This window comes from Manduca sexta, chromosome 21, assembly GCF_014839805.1.
Source record: "Manduca sexta isolate Smith_Timp_Sample1 chromosome 21, JHU_Msex_v1.0, whole genome shotgun sequence".
NCBI lineage: Eukaryota > Metazoa > Arthropoda > Insecta > Lepidoptera > Sphingidae > Manduca > Manduca sexta.
Window position 1 is genome coordinate 6,908,291 of NC_051135.1, and position 12,675 is coordinate 6,920,965.

The 12,675-nt window shown below is 32.2% G+C and overlaps 1 protein-coding gene and 1 long non-coding RNA gene across 2 annotated transcripts; one reads left to right on the top strand and one right to left on the bottom strand.

Moving 5' to 3' along the window:
- Positions 1-8,475: 8,475 nt before the first annotated feature.
- On the top strand, positions 8,476-10,237 carry LOC119189982 (putative nuclease HARBI1). Its single transcript, XM_037440855.1, has 3 exons — positions 8,476-9,020; positions 9,128-9,409; positions 9,699-10,237. Exons 1-3 carry the CDS (start codon positions 8,649-8,651, stop codon positions 10,197-10,199), a joined length of 1,155 nt encoding a protein of 384 aa, XP_037296752.1. The 5' UTR covers positions 8,476-8,648; the 3' UTR covers positions 10,200-10,237.
- Positions 10,238-10,627: 390 nt separating this feature from the next.
- LOC119189983 lies at positions 10,628-11,406 on the bottom strand. The gene is made up of 2 exons (XR_005112697.1): positions 11,042-11,406; positions 10,628-10,885 (listed from the first exon to the last, which is right to left on the bottom strand). It is a non-coding gene; the product is annotated as an uncharacterized LOC119189983 (long non-coding RNA).
- Between the last annotated feature and the right edge of the window lie 1,269 nt (positions 11,407-12,675).

Genomic DNA, 12,675 nt, shown 5'->3' on the forward strand with positions numbered 1-12,675 from the left:
TTTTTGTAATAAGCTTGAAATTATATTTTTTAGCTGAAAAATGATATTAGACATAACTAATATGTGTATTACTGTGACACTTATATAATCATAGCATTGAAAACTTATATAATAATTGGTATATTATTATTCATATTTTTTTTCTTTGCAGTGTTTATGACACTTGCATTTTAAGTTTAAGAATAAAATCTCCTTAAGTACACATTACCTGTTAGCAAAGATTCCTATTGTTTATATTTTATTGCAGTAGTAAATACACAATTCAAATTTAAAATTTATAATATTATGTTTGTCAAAATGTTACATTTACCATTTAATATTACTCTGTACTAGATTTCTTCGTATTTTCTAATAATTCTATTTCAGCTCTAGTTTTTTTATTTTTAAATTTGCAATTTTGATGTTGTATTCATGTTCTTCTGCTAGCATTTCCAGTTGTTTTTTTTTTAAATTGAGTGTTGCTCTCTAATATTTTTTCTCGTGTTGCTACTTTTCTGAAAAATCAAATATTTATCCTTTATTCCTAATTTGTTCTTAGTAAATAATAAGATTAATATAAACTTAAGGTAATCTTGCTTACATATTTTGAGGGGCCCTTTTTATTATGAATGTTGTTTTTTCGTCAGTAGTAACGGCAGTCGTCACATTTTCATTTGGGGCATCTGAAAGTATTTTAGTTGTATTAATATAGACTAAAATAAAGTCTCATTTTCATGTTTTATTTTGCGTACTTTTATTTTCCTTTAAATATTCGTAATATGATTACAGGTTACAATATATAATATATTAAAGATTTTAATTAAATATAATTTTTACCTTGGTCCATTATCACTTCTACCACATTTTGTATTCAAGGGACATGTTTGAAGAAGTAAAAACACTACTAAGATCAGCTATTACTTACTTTACTTCTAGGGGTTGTAATTGAACCTAAAAATGTTCATTATATTGTTAAATTATTATTTTTATATTAATTTAAGCAGTATTTTACAATAATAATAAATAAAAAATAAATTGTGCTAACAGCTGTTTTGTTAGCATCACTGTCATAGTTACTGAATTCCACAATAAAATCATGTGGAGCAATAGCCATAATCGCTAGATCTTCTTGCGAAGGTGACTTAGGCTTTTCACCACCCCCTGTCTGCATTTGGTGATTTCTATGGGTGGACGAATTAGCTTTAGCAGCAAAAGCTTCATTCTTTTCCACGCTAATTTAACATCACCATCAGACCTATTCTCTGTGCTATGTTTTTCCATTCCAGTCTTTTTCTTGTTGGAAGAAGCTTTTGTATTTTTGTTCTCTATAATATGGCGTGATTGTGCAATTAATTCGCGTAGTACATCCTATAACATTTTAAATGTCGTTTAGCTTGAAATCCATCTATTATATTTAACAAATTAAAAAAACTATATGGCGGATTTTTTGTTTACTTACTTTTTCCTCAGTACTCCAATTTTCAGATCTTTTTTTCTTTCGGTTATCCATCACAATAGTACAAATGGTCAATTATTCTATATAATAATACACTGATAATAAATTTTAAAGCTATTTGCAAAAGTTACCGCAATACTTTTGTTTATTGTTATGGTTTCATATAACGCGGGGAAGCTTACGTTTCGTAACACGCATTTAGATGTATTACCAGCTAATACAACATTAGTCAAAACTTGGAACCTAAAAAAAAGTGCAATCGAAGTTACAACTATTATTTATCTTGGAGCAAAATAACCACGTCTTAATATTTTTAATACTCCTAAACATTATTTAATCATTAACATTGTTTGAAAACGTTTACATTTTTGTGTATATGGAACGTTGCGATTGAATGATATCGTATTGAACGAATGTTGTTTGTATTTGTCTGTGGTTTATATATAGGCCATAGTTCAGATGGCAGTACTAAGAAGTCTACGGTTTTTATGAGTTTTGTAATACGGACAAATTTAAACCATGGTTTCTCAGATAAGCCTGGTTTTGTTAGTACAGGTTTAAGCTAAGGTTTATTTCGCTTTTTGTAATAAGACGGAAAATGTTTTTCATCACGTGAAATATGTACAATTTTTAGAAATGGTTTGACATTAATCCATTCAACCAAATCCTCTTGACGCGTTTTAGTTTCGGAAAATACTAACTGCGAAAAATATAAAGGGCGTACAAGTTTGTTCTTCGCGTATTAAACATAAAACTATGAACAGAGAAAAATAAACATCTTACAAAACTAAGTGGAACAATTGCAAGTCTTATCGAAACCACTTATGATTTCAGACCGGCTATAAAGTTTAGCAATAGTTGTAAGTGGGCGAGCAGAATAGCGCAGCGCGCCGTTTTCTGATTAATAAACGCAGCTGCGTCGATCTGACTGCTCTTGCTTTTGGTATTATATAAGCGTTTTATTGTACCTTCACTGTAGGCTTATATTCGATTTTAAATAAGTAAATAAAGTCGAGTGTGCATATACAAACAGGAATACATAGTAAATACGAACACCACGGACGCGAACATTGGCATCAGGGTTTTTCAACACACGGACTCAAACTACTATTAAGGCAACGTGTACACGAACAGTGCTACTGGATTTCACGCACAATTATAATGTTATCTTAGTTCCTGTAAATTTCGAGTGATAAGAACATATACAGAAAGAACGCAGTGTTGTAGAGTAACATAGGCGTCGGAGGTTTGCGACCATCCTCCCTAAATACTAGCTTACTGCGTAGAATAGGACCACACCATAGCCCGGTGCTCACCCCTCTGAGTTCTGTACGAACAATATTCTTACACATTTAACAAAATTCTTCAACACATAACGTACAAATTGGATCGCTGCGAACATATTTGACGAACACTGTCAATATTCGTTAGCACGCACGTGCAAACAAAACCTGTATCATGAAACGCAACAATCTACGTTGGTGCATACTCTGCTTTTATATAATATCGAGATCCAGATTCAAATATGATTTGCCTACCACCAAAGCAAGAAATAACATCTTATAATACTAATAAACAAGCTAATATAAAAATCTACATTACAACAAAACTATTAACCTATAAATATACATGAACAAAACAACAAAATAAAGCGACTCCTTGACAAGAGCAAGATTGAGCGGTCCACAAATTAAGTACAAAGGCTGTCTCGCTATGGTGGTGATCAGGGCGGTCGGCTCATGTAATATTCATGGGCACGGATGCGAGGTACATTCCACCCGATATATTTACCGCTGACCACGGACGGTGACACGCCAGTACCTATATGTCCACGGTAAATACGTTCAGTTTGCCGGGGTTGGGCTATGCCGCCCATATTAGATACGCTTTAGACACGTGTGTTCTTAATTTGTACGGATTATACGATTCAAATGGCTAGAACTGAAGTAGTTGCTCAATTACAGATATGTGAATATTTTGCATAGTTTTATTCTATGATACTGTCCTTTTACGGTAAAAAATATCTTTATATTAACATGTCTAGGTACCTATACGCTATACTATGTTTATATCATTGTATACTTTGGTCTTTAAAGGTGTGTCATTTGAAATTCATTTTATTGTTAAGGCTATAATTTGGTTCTATCCAAATAAGTCACGTAATAATAACAAGTGTTGGTAATAGGTGATACTTGATACAAATTTTAATATTATATAGGGTGAGGAAAATAGGTTGGTAATTTGTTTTGAGGTCCCAGAGCTTGACCAAGGTGCAGATGGAGACCAACATGGGGTTTTTAGCCGGTAAAAGTCTGCTTACCATTAGTAGGTGGGTATCCAAGAGGATCCAAAAAAAGGTTGGTAATTTGTGATTTAAAAATTATGAAAGTGGAAATTACATAGGATTATGGATAAAAATATGTTATTGTGTTTTAAAAAGACAAAATTATGCCAGGGAGGTGGAATTTTAACAAAGATCTTATTTTGAATGAAATCGGTGTTAAATAAATAAATAATTGTGATAGACGTTATAGTGCATTTCATCGTTGCCTCCTTACAAGTCTCTATTAAAAGCCGATTTTTTGTTAAAATTCCTAGAACATCACTAAATTTTATGGTATCCAGTATTTTAAGAGTTATGAAAGGCGAAATAGCGAACATTTTACACAATGCTGCGACAGAACCTCTTTCTAATCTGATGGTGGAAATCCTCCACGTTTCGGAGTTCTGGTACAAAATTTGTGCAATGTGGAGTGTTGCCAAATATAAGAATTGTGTGTCTACGTTTGCGAACTAAGAATTTTGTTATTATAGTAGTAAAATTGATAAAAAACGTACCGATCGAAAATTAAAAAATGACGAAATTGGTAGCGAATTGATACTCATTTCTAAATATATCGAATATATATTAAAAAGAACTAGATGTTTTATGCATAACCCATGTTACAGAACACTATACAAAAGCACATAACAAAGTAAACAAACTGGCAAGCTCAATACTCGAACTTGTCTGTACAAATGTAAGTGCGGGTAGGCATCAGAGGATTGGCTAATATCGCAGACAGGGTGTAAAGCCTGATATTCATGGGACAGCTACACGGCCGGTAAGTTAAGGATGTAATTTTCGTAGATAACGTTGAAAATACTGGTACGGTTTGAATGCGCACTATCGTAAAACTCCACCTTGAATTTGAATTTCGGTAGTTCTTGAAATGTATGGGTAATATACTAAGTCGGCGATTTCGACTGTGCGGTTATTTTTCGATTTTAATCGTCTCAATATATTATTCTATCTTTGGATACCTTATAATCTAATATTATTCTATAACGATAAAGAGTTTGTTTGAACCCGCCAATCTCAGAAAATACTGGTTCAAGTTGAAAAATTATTTTAGTGTTGGATAGCCCATTTAAGAAGGAAGACTATAAGTTACAAGTTACACTATAAGTTACAAGTTTACAAAACATGTTAAATAAAAGTTGTGAGTGACATCGGAGGGGAGAATCAAAGCCGACTCACGGCAACGAACGGTACGCAAAAGGGAGCGAAGCGTGGCGTAGATTTAATAAGTCTATAGAATAAAATTTTATGTCAGTCTGATGCGAATGAATTCGTGTAATTTTTTATTAAAAATTGTATGGTGCCTTTGAGTACTGTGTAAGTAATTGGCAGGAATATTTTCCTGTAGCTTTTGGTGTTAAATAGAGTATTTTTAAAAGGCAGCATAAAGTTAATTGCAGGCATTCGACGCAAACATAAGGCTATTTATAAATTCAGAACGATTTAAAAGAGGTAAGTATTTAACAGTTTGCTTCCTTGTATTTCAAGTCTGAAATATGTTTAAATATGTTCATAAACTTACAAATAAGTATATTCTGGTAACCATCAATTTGAAGTTCTCAAAATGACCTGAGATATCGAAAGGATATAATCATGGTTTTTATCCCGAAAAAATGTTCATTGTATTATGCGGGTAGAATTCGAGCAAAGGCTAGTTTTTGATTTGAAAAGACAATATAAAATATGATTTATATTATATTAAGTATTCAAATTACGCCCTACAGTAATAAACAAAATTATTATAAAACACTAAAACAATTCTATAAAGTTATAACAATATTTTTATGTACTTATTACACGAACACTTTATTCCAGTATTATTTAAAATTATTTACCTTATAAAGCTTACAATATTACGCCTGAGTATTTTCAATAAATTTTATGTCATTATTCATAATGATTAGCATTTTCATCACGTTCCTTTGTTACGTTTACATAATTTATTTTGTTTACAAATTTAATAAAACCCACCTTTTTGCCCGGATTGATTGATCCGCCTTGATTTAAATTTATTAATCATAACTGTTTTAAATATTATCGAGAGAGTACATGGTTCTTAAGCAATGAAGATTAAGCTCAAGGCAAAGCTGGGTTTCCATTATTACACAGTAATCATTTTAATGAAGTAAGACGAATAATACTCTTATAGATTAATCAAACTATAAAAAAATTAAAGGTAGTCTGAATTAATTAATTTGTAATTCTAAATGATACATTATTCTTGTTTCTCTGGTACAACCACCAGCTAGGGTAAAGTGGTATTTGATTAAAACACTGAGTACCACTTCTGAACCTGGAATTTTTCCCGGTATGTTTGAAACCTTTGCCTACTTCGGATAAGGAAAAAAATATGATATTATTTATGTAGGTACATTTTTTTATTAAGGGCTAGGAAAAGTAAATTCACTGCTGGTTGGGATGGTGTTTATTTACGCGACCTGGTTTCTACATCAGGTTGCAAATACGCCGACCAGGTGCCGACCCCAAATTCTTGCGAGACTTTAAAGTATTTTCCTCGGCGACTCCCTCGCGACACGAACGAGTCGTGACGTCGCCTCGGCCGCGTTACGTCCGCGCTTAGGCGTTGTCGTCCGTAAATGCAATTATGGTTATTATTATATCGTACCCAGTGAACATTTTCTTATGCAAGTGTTTAAGTATTAGAAATACTTTATTTGTAAACACGACTATGCTCTTTATTAATACTGCAACATGGATGAATTTCCTACATAGAAATAAATACTTAGTATTTTGGGAATCCAAGTATTAATATTTTTTTTATTTGTGAACGCGAGTGTGTTCCTTGTTTTTTTTCGAATCATGGTTAAATTTCCTATCCAGAAAGGATACACTTGGTATTTCAAATCCAATATTTTGGGGTAGTATTTACGCAAACAGACTTGTAATCTCGAGTACGCGATCTTATAAGTACGACTGTTGCTTAACTGCCGGTGTTACGTTAAATGAAGTCCAAGGAAAATGTTAAGTGATAAAGAAACAAAGTATCATTTGACGGTCATTGCAATTATGCCGGCCTAGTAAATGCATCTTCACGCTCCGCTTGAATCTCATATCTTACCCACGATAACATTTACCCAAGCAAACTTATACAATATTTATTATTGCACAATATATTATACGCATTCCTAAAGCAAATATTATTCCCATAAGTTTTAATATCAGAACACTCCCTATCTAGGACGGGAGGCATATTTGTATGCCGATATAAATACACAGCCGAACCGCACCGCGGTTTCATTTAACGTTATTAAAATATCCAATGTACTAATGCGATGTTTCAGAAATAATGCTTCTCTGGATTAATATTTCCATTAAAATGTATTTAAAGCGATTATTGTAATGAGCGCATAAACACATAATCCCTCTGATTCAACAGTGTTGCGGATAATTTAATAATCTTATGAATTCCGTTTTAATTACGCGGGCATTCGTTTCAGTGCTGATTAAAATTAAATGAGAGATTTTAGGGTTAAAGTTTTCGGTGTATTAATATAATTTAATTGTAGTGTATATTGTTACAATATAAGGTTCATTATCGCTGCTACGTTGCCTTTGTAGTTAAATTGGATATATATAAAGTATATGTGATATTAATATTTAGTTTGCGAAAATATTCACAAACAGATCATTGCTTCCGAGTGTGTGTACTGCTTAGTTGGAAGAATTATGTAGGAAACGTCATTTTCAGCGATGCGCTAATACAACCACAAAATCAAATAAACGTAGATTTATATAAAAATATTTAAAAATTCATTAATCGGTTAATATCGCATGCTTATCGCATTAAACCGTCGCTCAACTAAAAGAGTTTTATTTTAAAGTTTTCAAATCTTTCATAACTTCTATGACTTCTTTTATTTTCTGTTCCAGTGAAATTAATCGAATACAATCATAATAAACTCGATAAATTCCTTCTTAACTCTCCCAATGACGGACTTACATTTCCATTAATGTAAGAGAATACAAACGGCATCCGATAAAACGGAACTTTTTGATCGCATCGTTGGAACTTTAAAAAACTTCATTTAAACTGGGCTATCGGAGATTCTAAAGCGGAACAGCATTTTCACGATCATATCGTTGCATTATTGCAATTTTTTCCTTGAACGAAGTAAATAATATTCTAGTCACGTTGCCGGCTCGTTGCTCGGAGATCGTTCGGGGAATGAAATTCACGGCACCCACGGGTACGGTCCATCCTCGAATTCATCTTATATTAACAACATTGATTACTTTCGAACGGCCGATTATGAAGTCTTTGTTAGACTCATTTTGGGCGAGAAATTTCAATTAATTGATTCTGCTTTTCAAAAATTTTGATTAGATGAAATAATTTAGTTACTTATTATTAATACTATTATCGCCTAAGGTAAAACTAAGAAGAATCTAATCATTCTTATACTCTTTTGTATCAAACTGATTAAAAAAGAACGTCCTGTAATGATCGTCTATGTTTATTGGTATAAATGTTAATTGTTGTTTCTGGGTTCGTTTACCAAAGCCACACAGGCCCTAGTAACCACGGCATAATTGCATCCAATTGTGCAATCACAATTAAGCTCTATGACCGTGGTTTGTGGTTCTAATTCATTTAATTTTATGCCTACCACGCAGTTAATGTTACACATAAACTAAATTTAAATGTCACTTAATGAAAAAGTACCAATTATAGAACACAAACCGTCTTATTACAGAACGAGGTTTAACTAAAAACTTTGGTTTAAACCTATACAAAGTACGGTTTATATAAAAATGGTATTACAAAAAGTGGTTTAACGATAAACCATGGACTATTTGATGGTCTAATGCTAAACCTCGGCGCCCTTGGTTTGATGATGGTCTAAATCGTAAATGTCAAATCAAATTTCAAATCATTTGTCAGATTGTGTCAGATTATCTCTTAAATTAGCGTCTGTTTCGTTGTCTTGTGTTATTTTTTACACGAAAATGGATATTAACATGGTAGATTCAGTCGATATTGAGGATATTGAAGCCGTTGAGCTACTGGAAACGCCACGCCGACCTAATAGAAATCGTGTTCGACTCAATCCCTTCATTGATTTATCTGATGAAGATTTCAGGCAAAAGTATAGATTTACTAAATCTTTTGCAATGAAAATAGTAGATTTATTAAAGGACCCATTAACTCGAGACACCCGTGGATGCCCGGTGTCTCCCGAAATCCAAGTGGTTTGCGCATTGCGAAGCTGGGCTCGACATGAGGTAAGTCATGAACAAAGCTTATATTTGCATTTAACAACACACTCATAATCATTTATAAAAATTATACCCAAGTTCCAAATCAATATTTTGTAATTTTTTTAATATAGATCCAAGATGATACAGCCGATTTGCATGGAGTCTCACAGCCCTTTATAAGTAAAATATGCAAAAAAATAGCAGGACCCATAGCCGGAATATCGCATAGATTTATAAAAATGCCTGCTACATTGGCAGAACAAGAGGAAGCAATGCGAAAATTCCATAGAATTGCAAATTTTCCTTCAGTAATTGGTGCAATTGACTGTACATACATAAGGGTAAAAAAATTATGTGAAGATGGTGGTCAAATATATATCAATCGCAAAGGATTTCCATCTATTAATGTCCAGGTATTCTGATTTTATATTCATATTTTTCTTCTAAAATAAACAATAACTTGTATGCAGACCCATCCCTAAAGTACATTTGACTTTACAACCTTATACTAGGGATAGAATGTCTTTGTTTAGTGTGACTATTATACAATAAATAATAAAAATTCTAGGTCAGATTGCTTTGCAGGGATACAGTGGAAAACTATAATTGAAATGTGACTATGCTCTATAATATGAAATGATAATATGTATAGTCAATTCATATGTATGTGTTAGATACTAAAATAATCAACTATTGTTCCAGGTAGTCTGCGATGCAAATTTAAAAATAATAGATATTGTTGCTAGGTGGCATGGCAGTGTCCATGACTCTCGAATTTTTAGAGAAAGTCGACTAAAGCAGAGATTTGAGGCTGGTGCATTCTCAGGCATTTTGCTTGGAGACAGTGGGTATGCATGTACACCGTATTTGTTTACTCCCTTACTGAATACCTCAACACCCCAAGAAGAACGGTACAATAGTGCTCACATTAACACCAGAAATGCAGTGGAGAGATGTTTTGGGTTGTGGAAGCAGAGGTTCCGTTGTTTATTAAGAGGCCTTTACTGTGACATTGAAACTGCAAGAAAAACTATTGTAGCATGTGCTGTATTGCACAATATCGCAATTGATATGAAGGAAGATGTGTTTTCTAGTGGTCTCGAAGACGAAGTTAACAGGCAATCTCACGCAGTTGTTTTGGCCGCAGAAAACAATGTTCGCGGAAATATTAGAAGAAGGCAATTTATTGAAAGACACTTTTAATTAAAATAATATATTTTTGTAATAAGCTTGAAATTATATTTTTTAGCTGAAAAGAAAATGATATTAGACATAACTAATATGTGTATTACTGTGACACTTATATAATCATAGCATTGAAAACTTATATAATAGTGGTATATTATTATTCATATTTTTTTTCTTTGCAGTGTTTATGACACTTGCATTTTAAGTTTTACTAAGAATAAAAATCTCCTTAAGTACACATTACCTGTTAGCAAAGATTCCTATTGTTTATATTTTATTGCAGTAGTAAATACACAATTCAAATTTAAAATTTATAATATTATGTTTGTCAAAGAAATGTTACATTTACCATTTAATATTACTCTGTACTAGATTTCTTCGTATTTTCTAATAATTCTATTTCCAGCTCTAGTTTTTTTATTTTTAAATTTGCAATTTTGATGTTGTATTCATGTTCTTCTGCTAGCATTTCCAGTTGTTTTTTTTTTAAATTGAGTGTTGCTCTCTAATATTTTTTCTCGTGTTGCTACTTTTCTGAAAAATCAAATATTTATCCTTTATTCCTAATTTGTTCTTAGTAAATAATAAGATTAATATAAACTTAAGGTAATCTTGCTTACATATTTTGAGGGCCCTTTTTATTATGAATGTTGTTTTTTCGTCAGTAGTAACGGCAGTCGTCACATTTTCATTTGGGGCATCTGAAAGTATTTTAGTTGTATTAATATAGACTAAAATAAAGTCTCATTTTCATGTTTTATTTGCGTACTTTTATTTTCCTTTAAATATTCGTAATATGATTACAGGTTACAATATATAATATATTAAAGAAGATTTTAATTAAATATAATTTTTACCTTGGTCCATTATCACTTCTACCACATCATTGTATTCAAGGGACATGTTTGAAGAAGTAAAAACACTACTAGATCCAGCTATTACTTCTTTAACTTCTAGGGGTTGTAATTGAACCTAAAAATGTTCATTATATTGTTAAATTATTATTTTTATATTAATTTAAGCAGTATTTTACAATAATAAATAAAAATCAATTGTGCTAACAGCTGTTTTGTTAGCATCACTGTCATAGTTACTGAATTCCACAATAAAATCATGTGGAGCAATAGCCATAATCGCTAGATCTTCTTGCGAAGGTGACTTAGGCTTTTCACCACCCCCTGTCTGCATTTGGTGATTTCTATGGGTGGACGAATTAGCTTTAGCAGCAAGCTTCATTCTTTTCCACGCTAATTTAACATCACCATCAGACCTATTCTCTGTGCTATGTTTTTCCATTCCAGTCTTTTTCTTGTTGGAAGAAGCTTTTGTATTTTTGTTCTCTATAATATGGCGTGATTGTGCAATTAATTCGCGTAGTACATCCTATAACATTTTAAATGTCGTTTAGCTTGAAATCCATCTATTATATTTAACAAATTAAAAACTATATGGCGGATTTTTTGTTTACTTACTTTTTCCTCAGTACTCCAATTTTCAGATCTTTTTTTCTTTCGGTTATCCATCACAATAGTACAAATGGTCAATTATTCTATATAATAATACACTGATAATAAATTTTAAAGCTATTTGCAAAAGTTACCGCAATACTTTTGTTTATTGTTATGGTTTCATATAACGCGCGGGAAGCTTACGTTTCGTAACACGCATTTAGATGTATTACCAGCTAATACAACATTAGTCAAAACTTGGAACCTAAAAAAAAGTGCAATCGAAGTTACAACTATTATTTTATCTCGGAGCAAAATAACCACGTCTTAATATTTTTAATACTACTAAACATTATTTAATCATTAACATTGTTTGAAAACGTTTACTATTTTGTGTATATGGAACGTTGCGATTGAATGATATCGTATTGAACGAATGTTGTTTGTATTTGTCTGTGGTTTATATATAGGCCATAGTTCAGATGGCAGTACTAAGAAGTCTACGGTTTTATGAGTTTTGTAATACGGACAAATTTAAACCATGGTTTCTCAGATAAGCCTGGTTTTGTTAGTACAGGTTTAAGCTAAGGTTTATTTCGCTTTTTGTAATAAGACGGAAAATGTTTTTCATCACGTGAAATATGTACAATTTTTAGAAATGGTTTGACATTAATCCATTCAACCAAATCCTCTTGACGCGTTTTAGTTTCGGAAAATACTAACTGCGAAAAATATAAAGGCGTACAAGTTTGTTCTTCGCGTATTAAACATAAAACTATGAACAGAGAAAAAATAAACATCTTACAAACTAAGTGGAACAATTGCAAGTCTTATCGAAACCACTTATGATTTCAGACCGGCTATAAAGTTTAGCAATAGTTGTAAGTGGGCGAGCAGAATAGCGCAGCGCGCCGTTTTCTGATTAATAAACGCAGCTGCGTCGATCTGACTGCTCTTGCTTTAATTATTATATAAGCGTTTTATTGTACCTTCACTGTAGGCTTATATTCGATTTTAAATAAGTAAATAAAGTCGAGTGTGCA

What these genes read in the sequence shown, in the direction of transcription:
- LOC119189982 (XM_037440855.1), top strand. Translation starts at nt 8,649, where the DNA reads ATGTCAAATCAAATTTCAAATCATTTGTCAGATTGTGTCAGATTATCT. An exon ending in GAAGCTGGGCTCGACATGAG is followed by an intron (nt 9,021 to 9,127) that starts GTAAGTCATGAA and finishes TTTTTAATATAG; the next exon opens with ATCCAAGATGATACAGCCGA. An exon ending in TTCCATCTATTAATGTCCAG is followed by an intron (nt 9,410 to 9,698) that starts GTATTCTGATTT and finishes CTATTGTTCCAG; the next exon opens with GTAGTCTGCGATGCAAATTT.